This window comes from Mesitornis unicolor, unplaced genomic scaffold, assembly GCF_000695765.1.
Source record: "Mesitornis unicolor isolate BGI_N332 unplaced genomic scaffold, ASM69576v1 scaffold27887, whole genome shotgun sequence".
Taxonomy (NCBI): Eukaryota; Metazoa; Chordata; class Aves; order Mesitornithiformes; family Mesitornithidae; genus Mesitornis; species Mesitornis unicolor.
Window position 1 is genome coordinate 968 of NW_010197673.1, and position 15,578 is coordinate 16,545.

The window sequence follows — 15,578 nt, forward strand, 5'->3', positions numbered from 1 at the left end:
TCGATGTCTTCACGCAGGTGAGTGGCACAGCCAGGACCCTCTCCCCAAGTTTGGCTTCGTCTCAGCATCACCTTAACTCTGCCCAAGCCAGCCCAGGGCAGCCTGGCAAACCTTGACTGGGACTGGGACCAGGCAAGGGAGAGGCTTTAAATGTCCCCCTCTGGCCTCCCCGATGAGTGCCAGGAGCTAATGGCAGGACGGGACTGTGTTGGCAGGAGCCCCCGAAGGATCGTGACCTGGTGAACCACCCCAATGTCATCTGCTGCCCACACCTGGGTGCCAGCACACAGGAGGCACAGAGCCGCTGTGGCAAGGAGATCGCCATGCAGATCGTGGACATGGCCACGGGAAAGGGGCTGGCCGGCGTAGTGAGTTCCCCTTGCCAGGCATCTGACCTCCGTGCCTCAGTTTCCCTGTCTGTAAAACATGGGTGCACCCCTGTGCGCTCACTGGTGGGTTCCCATCGCTCACCGTTCTCTTCCTCACAGGTCAACGGGCAGGCTCTCAGCAAGGCTTTCGCACCCCAGACCAAGCCCTGGATCACCCTGGCCAAGGCCCTGGGCTCGGTGCTGCGCCTGGTGGGGAAGCAAGCGCAGGGCAGTGTGCAGGTCTGCACCCTAGGTGAGCTGTGTCTGGGTGAAGAGACCCCAATGGGTGTGCAGGGCAGCAGGGTGTGCGGGGACCCACTGGGCTGGGTGAATGGGAGGGTAGCCAGGAGAAGGAGTGGGCAAGAGGGTGGTTGATGGTGGGATGGGAGAATGGTGGGAGGACAGGGACATGGGTGTATGGATGAACAAATGGATGGATGGATGGGTGCAAGGATGGGAGTAGGGTTGGGTGTATGGGTGGGTGTATGGAAGGACCAGCCCCAGGCTGGCAGCTCCAGTGTGGAGCAGACCTCTCTGCTGCTGGCCCATCCACGTCCTGCTTCCTCCCTGTGCCCCAGGGACACCTCTGCAGGAGGCAGGAAGCTACCTGACGCCCGCTGTAGCCGCGGGCATGCTGGCCGGAGGGGCGCAGAAGGAGGTGACCCTGGTGAATGCCCTGCTGCTGGCCCAGGAGGCTGGGCTGAAGGTGTGTGGACACCTGGGGCTCTTGCACATCAGCCTGGCCCACCCAGACCCCATCCTTCCTGAGGATGCCCTGTAGGGTGCTAACACAGCTCTCGGGCTGGCGGGCATCCCCTGGGGTGGTCTCAGAGGACCCCCCTTCCCCACTCCCTGCCATGTGCAGGACCTGGGCACTGAGCAGCTGCATCTCTCCGGCAGGTCACGACCACCCACAGCAACGTGGCCCCTGAGCCCGATGGCAGTGCCGGCTTGGTGCAGGTGTCCCTGCAGGGCACCCCACACCGGGTAGTGGGTACGGTGCAGGGCAGCACCCCGGTGCTGCGGGAGCTCAATGGGGCCACCTTCAAGCAGCCAGCCCCGGTGGCTGGCCCCATCCTCATCTACAGAGCCAAAGCCTCCGAGCCCAGCATGCTGCCTACGCTCACTGGTGAGCTCCCTTCGTCGTCCCCCAGCATGGGGAACAGCCTGGGGGACCCCACATTCACCCTGGAGCTGAGCCCCTGCTGCAGCAGGAAGGGAGCAGGTGTCACATGAAGAGACAGGGATGGTGGGGGCTTGGAGCAAAGGACATGGGGCAGGGGAAAGAAATGGCATTGGGAACCTTTTGAGGTGTGCTGGGGCAGTGGGGCAGCTCGCAGCCCCTAACCCCTCTCCTCCTCTCCAGGGCTGCTGAGAAAGGCAGGGATCCAGCTCCAGTCCTACCACAGCTCTGGCGTGGTAGCAGGGGAGCAGTGGAGCGCTGTGGGGCTCTCAGCCCCCTTGTCTGACCTCAGCGAGTTGAAGTCACACGTCATGGAGGTCTTCCAGCTCCACCTGTAGCCCCTGACCTCTGGCAAGGACTCTCCCCCTGGCTGCAGCACCTGGACACCCCCCCAGCTTGGGGAGCATCGCACACAGCCGCCCCCAGCCCCCACACTGGGTTTGGGGTGGCCCCGTGCTCAATAAAAGGTCCAGGAGGAGAGAGTCTGTGATGCCTTGTCTGTGCGGTCCCTTGTCCCCAGCCCCAAAGCTCCTGCAGGCTCTGTCCCTCCTACCCCAAGTCCCTCCTGCCCCCTGGCCCTGCTGCTGTTTGCTCAAGGGTACAAAGGTCTCTGCAGCTGCTGCAGCCCCACCGAGGTCCCATCCGGCCATGGTCCCGTGCCAGTGCATGGCTCAAAGAGCAGGCAGTGCTCCAAGGGTGGCTGAGCCCTCCCATGAGCACCTGTGTTATCTCCTGGGTTTTCCCATGGGGATTTTTCAATTTACTAACATCATGGGGAATATGGCACCTTGACCCCACCCCCAGACTGGAGACGAGGGAGCTGGGGTTTACTTGGGTACCCCAAAATGTCAGGGCTCACTCTACTCCTGAGGAAATGGGGGGTACTGAGGCACGTGTCCAGCAGGGCAGGTGGCTGTGTCCCATGGATGCCCATGGGATAAATCCTGTAAGAGACCATGATCCAGCCCCACAGTGGTTGAGGGAAGGGCCTCAGGGTGGGAGGGGACCACTCGTGACGAGGACCCAGAGCCAGGCTGCTGCCCCCTCTCATCCGCGTGTTTATTCCCCCGTGCCACCCAGGTGGCTGCAGAAACCACCGCTGTCTCCACCATCTCTAGGGCCTGAGGTGCTGCTGGGCACTTTCTGGCCATCCAAGGTGAGGTTTCTTGCAGAGGCCAGCCCCAGATTTGGGGGTGAGCAGGGATGCCAGCATGGAGAGCATCCCCCTCCTTGGGGCTCAGCACTCTGATCCCCTCTAGACAGGCTTCCTGGCATATTCCCGGCGGTATTTGTCATCTACCCTTGTCAAGTACCAGGTGCCGGGGAAGAGATCCGCCTGGGAGCCATGGGGAGCGTGGTTGGCTGTGGGGAGAGGGCAGTGATGCTCAGAGGGGCCATGGAGCGCTGGCAGAGGAGTGCCACGTCCCCTTGTCCCCACTCACCCAAGTGATGGGTCTCCTCTCGCCGCTTCATGATTTCAGCGAAGTCCTGCGGGGCCACGCGCTTGCGGGCGTCCAGGCGAGCAGGCAGGTCGGCCAGACTGGAGACCAGCTTGTCCAGGGGTGAGCCTGGCGGTGAGGGGACCCCGGGTGAGACAGCAGCACTGGCAACCCCTGCCCCACAGCCCCATGCTGCCCTCCCCTTCCAGACCCCCTCCCCCGTGGGGCTCACCCGGAGATGCAAAAAGACGGCGCGGCGTGCCGCCCCGGAGCCGTAGGAGAAAGCACCGATCCGGGAGCCGGCCAGGTCCCGCGCTGAGGATCTGTGGTGAGGGGTTAGGGATGTCTGAGGGGACTGGGGGCTTGGGGGGCATGCGGCGACTCAGAGCTGCCCCCTTTATGGGCAGAGGGGTGCTGGGACTTGGGACTACGTTGCTGAGGGTGGGTGGCCCTGAAGTCTGGTGGTGCTGGGGCGCCCCAGGACAAAGCTTTTGTCCCTCCCAGTGCACGGCTGTTCCCAGGGCTCCTCCACCAGGCACAAGAAGGGGGTTTTCATCCTCCCGCGCTGACAGAAGGGCTTTATGTGTCAGGCCAGTGCCAGCGAAAGGGGATGAAAAGGCTGGCAGGAAGACAGCACGGAGTGGGACACATCCATGTCAGGGGTTACATGCAATGAAAGTGTCAGATCTCTGCTGGCACCTGCCTCTCAGCCAACCAGACCAGGGACTGGCCTCCCAAAAACTACCTCTCCCTACACCGAGACAGCTTTTTGGAGGACTCACTGTGCCAGAAGGGAAGCCAGGCAGCCATACATGGATGGCGTGTACATGTTGCCGTTGCGGGAGGCAAGGAGCAAGGAGGGCTTGGTCTTCTGTTTGAAGATCTCCTGGCTGGCCGTCTGGAACGCCTTCTCCACCTCCTTGCTGGTGTAGGTGTCCTCCAGCTTCACGCCACTGTGCAGAGAGAGCCCAGCTCGAACCCTGCACTGTCACATCCCTGGCTGGGCTGGGGGACAGGGGACACAGCATGGGGAACCCCCTTACCCACCGGAAAGGCTGCAGCCCCTTGTAGAGACCAGTGGCTGTGTCAGGGTTGGGGACCGCCAAGAAGTCGTTCAGCAGCAGCCGCCCCACTGACTTCTGCACCAGCTTGCAGAAGGGCGTGTGGAAAATGATGAACTTGAAGTCATCAAGGGTGAAGGGCCGCTGGACGCCGTCTGGAAGGCAACGTGGGGGCTGTCAGCAGCTGTTGGGGTGGCACAGGCAGCCAGGGGGTTCCACCACTTACCCTGCTGCCACTGGCTCTCTGCCTTCCGGCGGTAAACGGCATAGCAGCGGTCCAGTGCCCGCAGGTAGCACTGGATGGAGAGCTGCCCATCCACCACCGGGTACTCGGAAGCCAGGTCTGGCTTGTAGAAGTCGTAGGCGTGCTCCATGTGGGTTCCTCGCAGGCCTGGGGGCACAGCGAGAGCCAGCTGTTGGGGAGCATCAGGGGGCCCAGCCAGATGGCAAGTACTCAGGGATTCTGCCTGCCATGCCAGCCCTGGCATCCACCAGCCTCCTTGGATCACTCCAAGGTGCCCACAGGGCTGTGGCCACCTGGGATGCTGGGCTGCCCAACACTGGGCAGAGCTGGTGCTGCTAGAGGTAAGCAGCTCCATCCAAGGCTGGAACAGGGCTGTATGGCTCCAAGGGACAGCACCCATCAGCTCATTGCCCCCGGGGTCTTGCAGCACTGACCTCTCTCCAGCACCAGCGGGGCGTTGGGTCCCACCAGCATGGCGATGGCACCAGCACCTCCCGTGGGCCGTGCGTTCCCCGTGGCATAGACGGCGATGTCCCCGCACACCACCACGGCATAGCGACCTGGGGGAGGACAGGGACAATGGGAGCCTCCATCCCATAGCCCTCATGCATCCCTGTTCCCATCCTCACGCTACAGGGTATCATAGCCAATGGAGGGAGGGGAGAAATAGGGGGGGGATGGAGAGCCTGGAGGGGCAGCAGATCTGTTTCAGGGCACTTCCTGACCCATCCCACAGCACCCACCCCATGTCCAGCCCCCCCATCCCCATGGCATGGTCCCTGCCAACACCCACCATCCCAGGCGCTGGACTCCACCCAGGCGGCTGCGTTGAAGAGCGAGGCCGTGCCCCCATAGCAAGCATTGGTGGTGTCGATGCCCTCCACATCAGTGTTGCCCGAGTCATGGAAGAGTTGCATAAGGACGGTCTTGACGGCCTTGGACTTGTCAATGACGGTCTCAGTGCCCACCTCCAGGCGGCCGATGGAGTCCCAGGAGAGGCGCCCACGCTCCACCAGCCGCTGCACCACCGTCAGGCACAGGGAGTTGATGTCCTCGTGGGCAGCACAGAAGCCCATCTGCTGCTGGCCCAAGCCCCGCGTGTACTTGCCGGCCTCCACGCCGTCGTACCGCTCCAGCTCCTCCTGCTCCACGTACTGGGCGGGGAAGTACACCTCCAGCGCCAGGATGCCCACATCCTTGGGCCAGGCACCCGTCCCAGCAGCGCTGGAGAGGCTGCAGGGCAGAGGGAGCGGCGATGGTCCTGCGGTGGCCTTGAGGATGGGTGGTGGCCCTGGGCAGACACCACTAGCAAGCACCTCAGGCCATAAGCACCCCAAATCCCTGCCGGTTTCCTGTGTCTGGTGGTGCCACGGGGAGGAGAGAGAGCATCCCCTGCCCCAGCAAGGTTTAAGAGTACTGCCAGCTTCCTGACCACCCCCCGGTTATGCCTCCATCCCACCAGATCCATGAGTGCTCACCATGCCCTCTGCAAGGCTGCTGGGTGCTGGACACCCCAGGGTGCCCGCTCCGGCCCCGGTGGTGGCTGCCTCACCCTCCAGCAGCGCGCAACACGGCTGACCAAGCGCAGCATTTTCACCCTGGCCGCTATGCAAACAGAGGGATGGGTGGCGGGACAAGACTTGTGTGGTGCTTTTATAAACTCTGCAGGCGGCACAGCACAGCCCTCCTGGCCCTTATCAGCACGCTGGATCCCAGCGCTCAAAGGTCACCGAGCAACAGCCAACACGACAGGGACACTGGAGGGACGCTGGCTTTGGAGGGGGGCACTTGCAAGATGTCTCTGTCTTGTGGCCCAGAGCCTGGGGATGCTCAAGGCTGGAGCTGAGGCCAAGCAGCAGGACGGGGTGTCCCACAGCTCCAGTTCCCTGTGCCGTGGGTGGTGACAGCTCTGGTGTCTCCCATTTGCTGCTCCGGCTGCGGTCACTGCTTAGTGTGTGAGCTCCTGTGCGGCCTCCCTGATTGCCCCTGCCGTCCTGGGGTGGGAGCAGAGGGCAGCCGGGGGTTTGGTGCCGGCACCACTCGTGCCGCCCAGGACGGGGTCCACCTCTGTCACATGTCTGTGGCTCCCGGGGGGGAAAACCCATGAGGTGGGTGGAGGCAGAGCCACCTTCAAAACAGCAGAGCAAACAGCCATGTGATGCCTGTGGCAACACCGCAGTGACACTAGAAGGGACCTTTGGTCCCTGTGCTGCTGTCACCATGGCCATGAGGCAAGCATTGCAGCCCCCGGACCTCTGTGGAGCCATCTGCACATGGGGGGACACCCATCCCCAAGCCTGCACACCCACGACATCTCCCATGACCACCTAAACCGGTGCCCCAGGTCTCCTCCATGTACGGACATCCCGTACCCCTACCTCTTCCCATCTAGCACCAGAGGGCTGGGGATGAGCAAACATGAGTCCACAGCTGGGAGAGCTGCTGACTCTGTGGCTGCCAGGGACTCACTCCCAAACGGCTCTGCCAGCATGCAAGCCCCCAGCATCCAGGGGAGCTGTGGCAGTGACTCCTGATCCCTTGCCCAGCCGCCCACGGTTGGACCCTACCAGAGCTTTGCACCAGCACCAAACTCAGGCAGCACTTGCATGCTTGTTTTTTATAGGTGTATTTTTAGGAGTTGGGGAGAGAGGAACAGAGGTGGCAAGGAAGGAGCATCGCCAGTGTAGGGTCCTCCCTGTGGCCCCTGTGGGCCATGCTCAGAGCGAGGGGATGAATTTGCAGATGTAGTGATGCCGCTGGGCACAGTCGGTGCTGGACCACAGAGCGAAGTCTGCCGGAGAGACGGGCCAAGAGTAAGTGGGGGCCACAGCGAGGACAGAGGCATCAGCTCTGCCTCCCACAGCCCCTCCAGGGGGACTGGCCTCAGAGGAGGAGGGGGGGATGCTAGCTGAGAGCGAGTGCTGGAGGTGGATGTGGTGAGTGGGCACTCACTGCTGTGGTGGGTCAGCATGCCACAGGTCCCCCGCTGGGCACCATTCCTCACCAGCCCACTGGTGGTGCTGTACTCGTCCCCACTTGACCACTGCCAGGCCCGGTTCTGTGCAGGGAGAAGGGATCAGAGGCAAGGCTCTGCTGCCTCCCAGCCCCTCACCACCTCCCATAGCCCTCCACCTCACCTCGTGTCCATAGCGGAGGCCGAGCCAGACAGGCTGCACACGCTGGTAGTAGGAGACCACCCTTTGCAGGGTGGCCGCTTCCTTGGGCTCCTCCACCCAGGCCAGATGGGCGCTGGCGTGGTTGGCCTGGCACTGCCTCTGTGGGGACAGCCATCAGTGCCAGGGCACCCTCAGGAAACGGAGGGTCCCTGACCATGTGCATACCGTGGTGGGCTTACCTCAGCCTCGTCCCAAGTTCGGAGCTCACGGAAGTACCTGAAGCAGCTGAGCTTGTAATAGTTCCAGCCCTCGGGGCAGTAGTTTATGTACCGGGCGCCTGTGGAGGGAGAGCGGTGGGGACGGATGGGGGACAGTTGGTGTCACCAGCTGGAGAGGAGCCTGGCTCCCTCCTGGCCCCGCTGCGAAAGTGGCTGCACCGCAAGGTGTGGGACTCACCGACTGGCTGCAGGAGTCCCATGCAGCCCAGCAGCAGAAGGGCGAGTCTGGTCGCTGCTGCCATCCTCCTCATTCCTGGACGTGTCTCCTGCAAGAGCTTGGGGGTCACATCAGGTTCCTCGGGGACAGGGGATGCCACCTGCACCTGCTATGGACCAAATCTGGCCCGTTTCCCCCAGCTGGAGGAGATGGCAGCCACGGGTCTGTGCCTCCCTCTTCCCTCCATGGCACAGGTCACTGTCCTGTGCCCGCACCCTGTCTCCCAGGCATGGCTTAGGGTACCCAGTGCACACTGGAAGTGGGGTGTCCCAGCCCCACCAGTCCTAGCCTCAGTGGGAGGCATCTTGGGGAACCAAGCTGCTCTGTGGGCACATGTGGAGAGCGCTGGCATAGACACGGGTGGGGGGACCCCAGCCCTGCCCTGGCATCCGCAGCAGCAGCAATGGCACAGGCAGATGGGGCCATAGGGCTGCAGGGGCTACATGCATGGCATAATTTTCATTCCCCAGAACCTTGTAGTGCTGCCAGAGCCAGACTGGGGAGGCAAATCGGCCACATCAGCGCAGTTCCCCTTTATCTGGGCTAATCCCTGGCCACGAGGGCTGATTTGCAGACTCAGCTCCTCTTCCCCTCAAAGAAGCAGCGACAAAAGTCAACGTGGGGCTGAAAATTACATCATTGCAGCCTGCCTCATCCAGCAAGGGCAGCGTTCAGAACCCCCAGGACCTGCCAGTGCTGGGACCATCTTGCCCACAAGCCACCTTAGAGCACCCCAAGGCCCCAGCTGCCCCACAAGGGTCCCCTTCCTCACCTGGTGTCCACAGAGCCAGAGGAATAACGGCTTCTTGCGGGCCACCGGGAGAGGAGCAGAGCGGAGCTCCCTTTATAGCCTGGTGCTCACCAGCATCAGTGTTTACCCCGCTCAGGTGATTCCCACCATAAAAATCTTACTACTGACTCCCCTCCATCCCCCTGACTTTGCTGGAAGGCTGCCCAGATCTCTGTTCTGTTTGCATTCAATGTTTTTCCAGAAAAGACAGGAAGAACCTCTCCTAGTTAGTCAATAAACTCCCTGCAATTAGTATTAATAATTTAACGCAAACACAGAGGTAACCTCATGGCAGAGAGCAGCCTGGCATCAGGCAGGGATGCCCACTGGCCCGGCCCTGCCTGAACTGGGAGCCGACAGGGATGAGCCCCGGGGAGGCTGCCCTGGTCCTGGCCGGAGCATCCCTGTGGTGACCAGCCGGGCTGTGGTACCACCTGCCGGCTGAGGGATGGCACCCGGCCGGGTCCCACACCCTGCCCGGCTCTGTCATGCGTCACCCACACACCGCCCTTGTTTGAACTGCCTGGGGATGTTTGCCAGCAGGATGCGGGGATGTGGGAACAGCCTGCAGCCAGGGGTAGCGGGCGCCATCAGATAACGGCAGAGGTGCCCGGTGGTGACGCACGGCTTCGTCAGTTCATGTCCCTCCAGGAGGAAGGGACAGGTCCTGCAGCAGCCGCCCCGCACGGGGAACCCACAGCCCTGGCCATGGCCAGGCTGCTGCTGGCGCTTGCACAGAGCCAACAGAGGGGGGCTGCCCTGGCCCCAGCAGTCAGGGCCCTCTGGCATGGTCAGGCACAGCCTTCTCCATCATGGTCCCCACTCCTCACCCAGGTGTCCTCTTGCATCAGTGGGAGGCAGCTGAAGCTCATCTGGTCTACTGCTTCCACCACGCTGCCCTGGAGCATTGCTTTGCTGGCTCCTAACATACCAAAGCAGCTTTGAAAGCTCTTCCCACTGCCTGTCCCATGGCCTCCTGCAAAGCTGCCAGCTCCTGCCCAGTGCCGTGCTGCAGTCAGCTACAGCCAGTGCCTGACTCTTCTTCCCCCAGTCCCCTTGAAGACCCTCGGACGAGGCCACTGGGAGCTACTCGGGAGGCAGCTACCCACAGAGGATCCAGCCCCATCCCTGAGTCCCGCTTCCCCCAGCATGGAGGGCTTGTAGCTGGCTGAAGCTGTTCTGGCTGCCGAGCTCAAGCCGTGTCCCAGAGCAATCTCCCATGGCTCCTTCGTGCCAGCATTTAATGAAACACGCAGGCAGCGAGTGCTGCTACGCCCACAGGGAGCAGCTCCCCACCAGCATGCAGAGGCAGGTCTGGCTTTTGCCACAGGGAAGGAGGAGGATCAGACCAGTCTCATTCTCCTGTGCAGCCACGATACGGCTACTGCTGCACCCCAAGACCTCTCAAGGCCCAGCCAGCTTGCTAGGCACCTGTTGGGATCAGAGGGGTAAAGCCTTCTTGTGTCCAGACACAGCTGCTGCCCGCTTCCATTTCTCCTGAAACACCTTTCAGAGGAAATCAGCCCCTCCGACTAATGGGGAAACTCTTCAAACACAGCAATCCCTCCTCCTGCTTCCTCCCCAGAAGCCAGGACTCCACCCTTGTTCTATGAAAAAAACATGAAAATGTTCCCCAAAGGAGCCCGAGGCTACTCCATTACTCCTTGGTTAGTTAAGGGACACCCCAGCTCCCCGCCTGGCCGGTTCAATTAGGTTTATTTGGATGCAACACGACAAGTTTTCACAAGCCCCTTGTCATCCCAGGCAGTGAAAGAGGCATGCGCTGTGCCCAAGGAGGTGCCCTTTCAAGCCTCACCCTGAGCACTGGCAAACTCAACACAGCTGTGCCACAGACACAGCAGAGCTCACTAAACTTTGGCACAGATGTGCAACCTGTGGGAGAACATGGATGAAAGCCTCCAAGACATTTGTACTTGCCAAGCTGGCTCTACCAGAAGATAAAGGAGCTGTGCTGTTTGAATATTAAATGCTTAAAATGCTCCCAGCAGCTTCAACCCTGCGAGGAGTCGCAATTCAGCTACAGGCTCTGAGTCCACAGTGAGAGCTGGAAACCGGCCAGGTGAGCGCTGGCAGAGCCCAAGGCTTCAGCAGCACCTCCCTGCTCAAAGCACAGGCAGGCAGTCATTGTCAATTTGTTCTCAAATTGTTCAAGTCAAACTTTTCAAGTCTGAAAATGGCACGGAGGAGCCATAATTCCCTGTTTCAGAGGCTGGAGAACTGTGTCTCTTCGTGGATCAGCTGCCAAGCCAAAACCAGGGAGGCAGCCTCAGCTCTAGGTACGAGGGTCCTCCTCCTGCCTGCAGGAACAGAAATTGCCCAGAGAAAAAAGCAGGACCTGAAAGGGCGAGTGAAGCCACATCTCCACTAACCACTGCCTGACCCATGCTTGCCCATGATCTTTCTAAAACCCACACAAAATCTCCAGGCCATCTCCAGCTCCCAGGCAAGTGAGAGCTCATATTCAAAGCATCTCAAAAAGACCCAATCCCAGTCCTTCCCAGTATGCCCAGCTGCTTGGCTGCTGGTTACTGCCCCGTTATCAGCTAACCAAGAGACCCAGCATCCTCCTGCTACACACCTGAGACAGGCGGCTTTCGGCTTCCAGGCACAACTCCCTTGGGTGGAGCTGAGCAATAGGGTCTGTGTGCTGCTGAGTCACAGCACAGAGCACCCTTAATCCCCACAAGCTCTCTCCTGAGGTGCAGTACAGGGGTCCTAATGAGCCCTCAGCTATCTGACACCCATGATTTGTTCATAATCCTGCCTTTACAATCCAGCGGCTGTGCTGCGATAGCTGGGAAGACGAACGAAAACAGCAGCACACAGATGCTGGGCACATACTCTTTATTCTGGGGATAAAAATTGCTTATACATTTTGCAGCAACTATTTTCATAAAAGACTTTTATAAAAAATGTAAAAATAAGCAAATATTTTCCATTATTAATATAGGAAAATGCTGCTGTGTGAATGGTTACTCTACAACTTACGAGATAAAATACCACCTTAAGGAGATATTATCTTTACAAGTAGTTAAAAAAAAAAAAAGGCAGAGGGCCATCGTATTAACACACCAGGCACGAAACTGGCTTCATTCCACAGAAAGCACTCATCATAAAAGGTAGCCACATATATAAAAAGGCACTTGGTTATTTGGGGCTAAAAAGTAAAAGCCCTTTGTTTCTTCAGCATCGATGTAGCAACACTTCATTATCTGCAGTAAAACATGTACCTGGACAGACCTCCAGGAGCTTGTGGGCTCCTGCCTGGAGATCCGAGTTGGGTGCAGCTCAGCTTCACAGGACACACTGCGGTGAGTGTGCTGGGAAACGCTGTGTGCGTTGTAAAAAGCAGTAACTTCAGAAATTAAACTTCAGCCCAAAACAATGGCCCCGCGAACCAGCTCCTTCTGAGGCCCTGCCTTCATGTACCATTGAGTCAAATCGAAAGAGAAAGCTTTTACTCTTGATTAGAATGGAAAGAAACATCAGAGAAAATACTGTACATGGTAGGATGCTGAACGGCCGCTGCTCGGAGGAGAGCGGCCTTCTCTGTCCTTTGGCGGCAGCTGACAGCCCCGATCTCTTTGGAACACGCGTCTGCAGGGATCCCCCGAAGAGGTAGGAGCAAATGATCCCTAGAAATGTTCACTTTGGCTGCTGACTGATTCAGAGCCCTTCAGGGAAGCATTACTTGTTACAAAGCAGAGAGAGCTGTTGTTTAAGGTTGGCAACAGCTGGCTTCCACAACTCCAAAAACATCGGGGGAGCTGCAGTACAAATGGCACTACTGTCCCACAGAGCACGTGGGGCACCTCAGTTGCGAAATCTCAATGCAGGCTGAAGCTGAGAGCAGAGGACAGCCCCAAACCTGTTAAACAAACTGCATTAGACAACGGTTTCTGGGCTTTTTGGTGGGCCACTTAAGCCCAGCTCCTGGCTTCAGGCAGGCACGCTGCTGCCGCTGGAAGCCTGCTCGGGAGTCAGTGCTGCAGCCTCCTTGTTGGTAGGGGAAGACAAGGCAGCCCTGCCCCAGGACTGGAGCAAAAGGGGCACTTCTCAAAGGGCTGGACACTGTTCCTGATGCAGAAGAACGCACACTGCAAACACGTAACAACGTCCTCAACACTTGTTGATAACACCATAAAGAGACAGCATATGGTATCTGGAGGACAGGACACACAGCCACCCTTGGATGGAGCATAGGGGAGTACTGTGCAAGAACGCTGGGAGCTTGTGTGATCAGGGTTTGAAACCCTTGTGATCATCCCAAGAGCTTCCCAAAAGGCCTGCATCAGTTGCAGGGCATCTCTTCTGGCATGGGATCTTGCGAAAGTGGTCACAGACACACCTGGCAGGACAGGGGCATGGGGAGGGTAGTGTGTCAGTACAGTCACGTGTGTCTCAGGGAAGACATGCAACACAAGGGATGTGCCTACAGGCCACCTCAGGGGGAAGACCAGGTCAGATCAGTGTTTTCAGGATGGGGGGGGCAAAAAAAAAGGAAAAAAATACCTAAGAGGAAAAAACTGTATGTATACATAAATCTCATAATACCTGGGGGCAGGCAGTGAGAACGCTAAGGGGTGTTAGTGGATCTGTACAAGATAAAGGCTCGTGAAGAGGAAAGCGTGAAGCTGTGTGACAGAAGGTGTCACTTGACCTGCAGGTGTTTTGGGAAGTCTGGCTCGCTTGCTGAGCAAGAGCAGCCAAGGGAAGGAGGTGTCTAGGAACGTTGGTGCAGCTCTGAGCTGTGTCAAGATAAGGCAACTTGAACTCGAGGAGAACTAATAGAAGGTGCTTCAGAGAGAGGTTATGTGGGTAACAAAAGGAGTAACAAAACAAGGATACAAAGCTGGTTTTGGCTAAATTACTGGAGAAGTGACCATGAGATGCATTAAGCTGAAGAGCTGTCTCCCCAAAGAAATGGTGGAACATACTTAAAGCAGACTGGAGAATCCAGTGCAGACAGCAATCACATGCAAGGTGCACGGGAGTTGGTTAGAAGTGACCCACTTGGTCTTCTCCATCACCAGCTTCTACAGTTCTCTGTTTAGCATAAAAGCATACAAGCCTACAGCGACCACAGTCCCTCCAAGGAAAGAACAGCCTGGGCTCATTAAGACTCTTGGATACTAAAATGGTTCTTCATTTCCATCTTGGAAGACCTTCATGAGTTCTGGAGTCCGCTTCCATCGGGCTTCACCTTGGCCAGCCTTCAGGCATACACCTGCATGTTGTTTCGCTGCTGCTCCGTCATGTGAGTGGCTGCGGGCCCACGCTGGTTGTTACTGGGACTGGTCGCCACATCAGACCAGTCAGAGGCAGAGTGTGGGGAGGAGCTTGACCACTGGTCTGGAGATTCGGGCGATGGAGTCAGGTATGGGTGTTCCCCTTGTAAGTGCCGGTTGTGGCTAGGAGTCCGTTCTGTGGCCGAGGAGTAGCAGCTGTGCTGCGAGGGAGGCGTGGGGTACTTCCCCATCGAGCTCTGGAACTGGTGGTAGGCCGGGAGGACCGTCTGAGCCACCTGCCCGTCCTGCTGAGGGATGGCAGCCATGGAGAACGAGGCGCTGGGCAGCTGAGCTAAATCTGGTATCTGGTACATGGAGCTAAGAGGACCAGCCATGTTCTGAGCGCAGTTTGACTGGGCCTGCTGTGGCAGTGCTTGCTGGTTTATGCCACCCTTGGGAACCAGCTGGAAAGTCATGATAGGGGGCAGAGACTCCCTGGACACTCCCAGGTGCTTTGTATCTGCTTGAACCAAACCGCTCTGCTGAGAAACACTGGGGTGCGAATGCAGCACCTGCGGCACCATGCCAAACATCTCGTTGTACTGGGACTCGTTCACCTCCATGCGGTTCATCCACTCGGTGGAAACGTTGGCTGGCCGGAGCCTGCCAAGCCCACTGTTAGGAGGGGTGGTTCTGTGCTGTGAAAGCAGCTGGCTGACAGATGGGAGCACGGTGCTGGACCCACGTCCTAAGGGCTGCATCTCGTGGAGGTTGGAGAAGGACATCGTGTGTGCAGCCTGCACAGACGGAGCAGTCAGCAGTGAGCTGGGCGATGAGTGTAACACCCCTGGTGACGGCATCACAGGAGACGATGTTGGTTCGGATGCAAAAGCATGGGGCGATTCTAGGGAATCAACTGGTGACAGGGTCACTGAGCTCTCCGAAAACTGCCCTTTGCTCTCACTGAGGGACTTCTTCCTTCTCCTCTTCGCATCTTTGGTGAGGTTTGTGGGCATGATGCCTTTGGCATTCGGTTTTCTTGACTTCTTGCTTAATGAAGCGTGCTTCAGATTGAGGAAGGACCTGTTCGGGCCACAGATGACAGGGGAGAGGGCAGAGTTCAGCATGGCACCGGGGTGCCCAGCGGGGCTGTGTGCCACATTGTACTCGTTGAGAAGCTGCACTATGTCGTGGTGCATCCGGTCCTGGGCCACATCTCGAGGCAGGCGGTCCATGTGGTCCGTGATGTCTCGATTGGCAAAATGGTCCAGCAAGATTTTTGCTGCTTCGAAACTGCCTTCCCGAGCAGCAAGGAAGAGCGGTGTCTCTTCCTGAAAACACAGAAAATAAGTATTTTAGCGGCTTCACTGTGGGGGGACTGACTCACAGCTAACACTCCCTTAATGGTGTGGCAACGCCTGCAAGCACTGTTTAAAGTAACCGACCCTGAGAGGTGCCCACTCCAAAAGGCAGATTACAGGAGATGATTTCATACACGGCAGTGGAGCGCACAGGCTAAACTATTCCACCAGAAAGGGCACTTTTCTACCACAGAACTGCGAAAGCACCAGATGCCTTTCTCCTATTGTCCCCTATGAGGGAAAGGTACAAAGGACTAAAACAGTCCAGTGAA

General features: G+C 58.5%; 4 protein-coding genes across 4 annotated transcripts in view; 1 reads left to right on the forward strand and 3 right to left on the reverse strand.

Annotated features, from left to right (window-relative positions):
• Window positions 1-1,889, forward strand: part of PHGDH (phosphoglycerate dehydrogenase) — a gene marked incomplete at its 5' end in the record, with an annotated part of 2,784 nt that extends 895 nt beyond the window's left edge. Inside the window, 5 exon segments of the mRNA XM_010188881.1 lie at window positions 144-368; window positions 489-621; window positions 947-1,074; window positions 1,269-1,497; window positions 1,735-1,889. Coding sequence (XP_010187183.1) covers window positions 144-368; window positions 489-621; window positions 947-1,074; window positions 1,269-1,497; window positions 1,735-1,889 — 870 coding nt within the window.
• Window positions 1,890-2,806: 917 nt separating this feature from the next.
• On the reverse strand, window positions 2,807-5,886 carry HMGCS2 (3-hydroxy-3-methylglutaryl-CoA synthase 2 (mitochondrial)). Its single transcript, XM_010188879.1, has 9 exons — window positions 5,774-5,886; window positions 5,089-5,528; window positions 4,730-4,855; window positions 4,278-4,442; window positions 4,038-4,206; window positions 3,773-3,943; window positions 3,207-3,313; window positions 2,994-3,125; window positions 2,807-2,913 (listed from the first exon to the last, which is right to left on the reverse strand). The coding sequence occupies exons 1-9, from the start codon at window positions 5,884-5,886 to the stop codon at window positions 2,807-2,809; spliced, it is 1,530 nt and encodes a 509-aa protein (XP_010187181.1).
• A 1,126-nt stretch (window positions 5,887-7,012) lies between these two features.
• Window positions 7,013-7,940, reverse strand: REG4 (regenerating islet-derived family, member 4). The gene is made up of 5 exons (XM_010188882.1): window positions 7,868-7,940; window positions 7,651-7,748; window positions 7,433-7,570; window positions 7,248-7,353; window positions 7,013-7,086 (listed from the first exon to the last, which is right to left on the reverse strand). Exons 1-5 carry the CDS (start codon window positions 7,938-7,940, stop codon window positions 7,013-7,015), a joined length of 489 nt encoding a protein of 162 aa, XP_010187184.1.
• A 3,605-nt stretch (window positions 7,941-11,545) lies between these two features.
• NOTCH2 (notch 2) overlaps window positions 11,546-15,578 on the reverse strand; it is a 77,511-nt gene continuing 73,478 nt past the window's right edge. The window contains exon 32 of the mRNA XM_010188880.1: window positions 11,546-15,276. Within this exon, the coding sequence (XP_010187182.1) occupies window positions 13,933-15,276 (1,344 nt within the window). The 3' untranslated portion in view covers window positions 11,546-13,932. The remainder of the gene's footprint in view (window positions 15,277-15,578) is intronic.

Excerpts from the sequence above, each read along its gene's own strand:
- REG4 (XM_010188882.1), bottom strand. The coding sequence starts at position 7,940 with ATGAGGAGGATGGCAGCAGCGACCAGACTCGCCCTTCTGCTGCTGGGC. Across the intron at positions 7,354-7,432 it reads GCCTCCGCTATGGACACGAG|AACCGGGCCTGGCAGTGGTC; the intron begins GTGAGGTGGAGG and ends CTCCCTGCACAG. Across the intron at positions 7,087-7,247 it reads CATGCTGACCCACCACAGCA|ACTTCGCTCTGTGGTCCAGC; the intron begins GTGAGTGCCCAC and ends TCTCTCCGGCAG.
- HMGCS2 (XM_010188879.1), bottom strand. The coding sequence starts at position 5,886 with ATGCTGCGCTTGGTCAGCCGTGTTGCGCGCTGCTGGAGGGTGAGGCAG. Across the intron at positions 5,529-5,773 it reads GCAGCCTTGCAGAGGGCATG|CCTCTCCAGCGCTGCTGGGA; the intron begins GTGAGCACTCAT and ends TCTGCCCTGCAG. Across the intron at positions 3,126-3,206 it reads CCGGGTGAGCCCCACGGGGG|CGCCAGGCTCACCCCTGGAC; the intron begins AGGGGGTCTGGA and ends GGGTCCCCTCAC.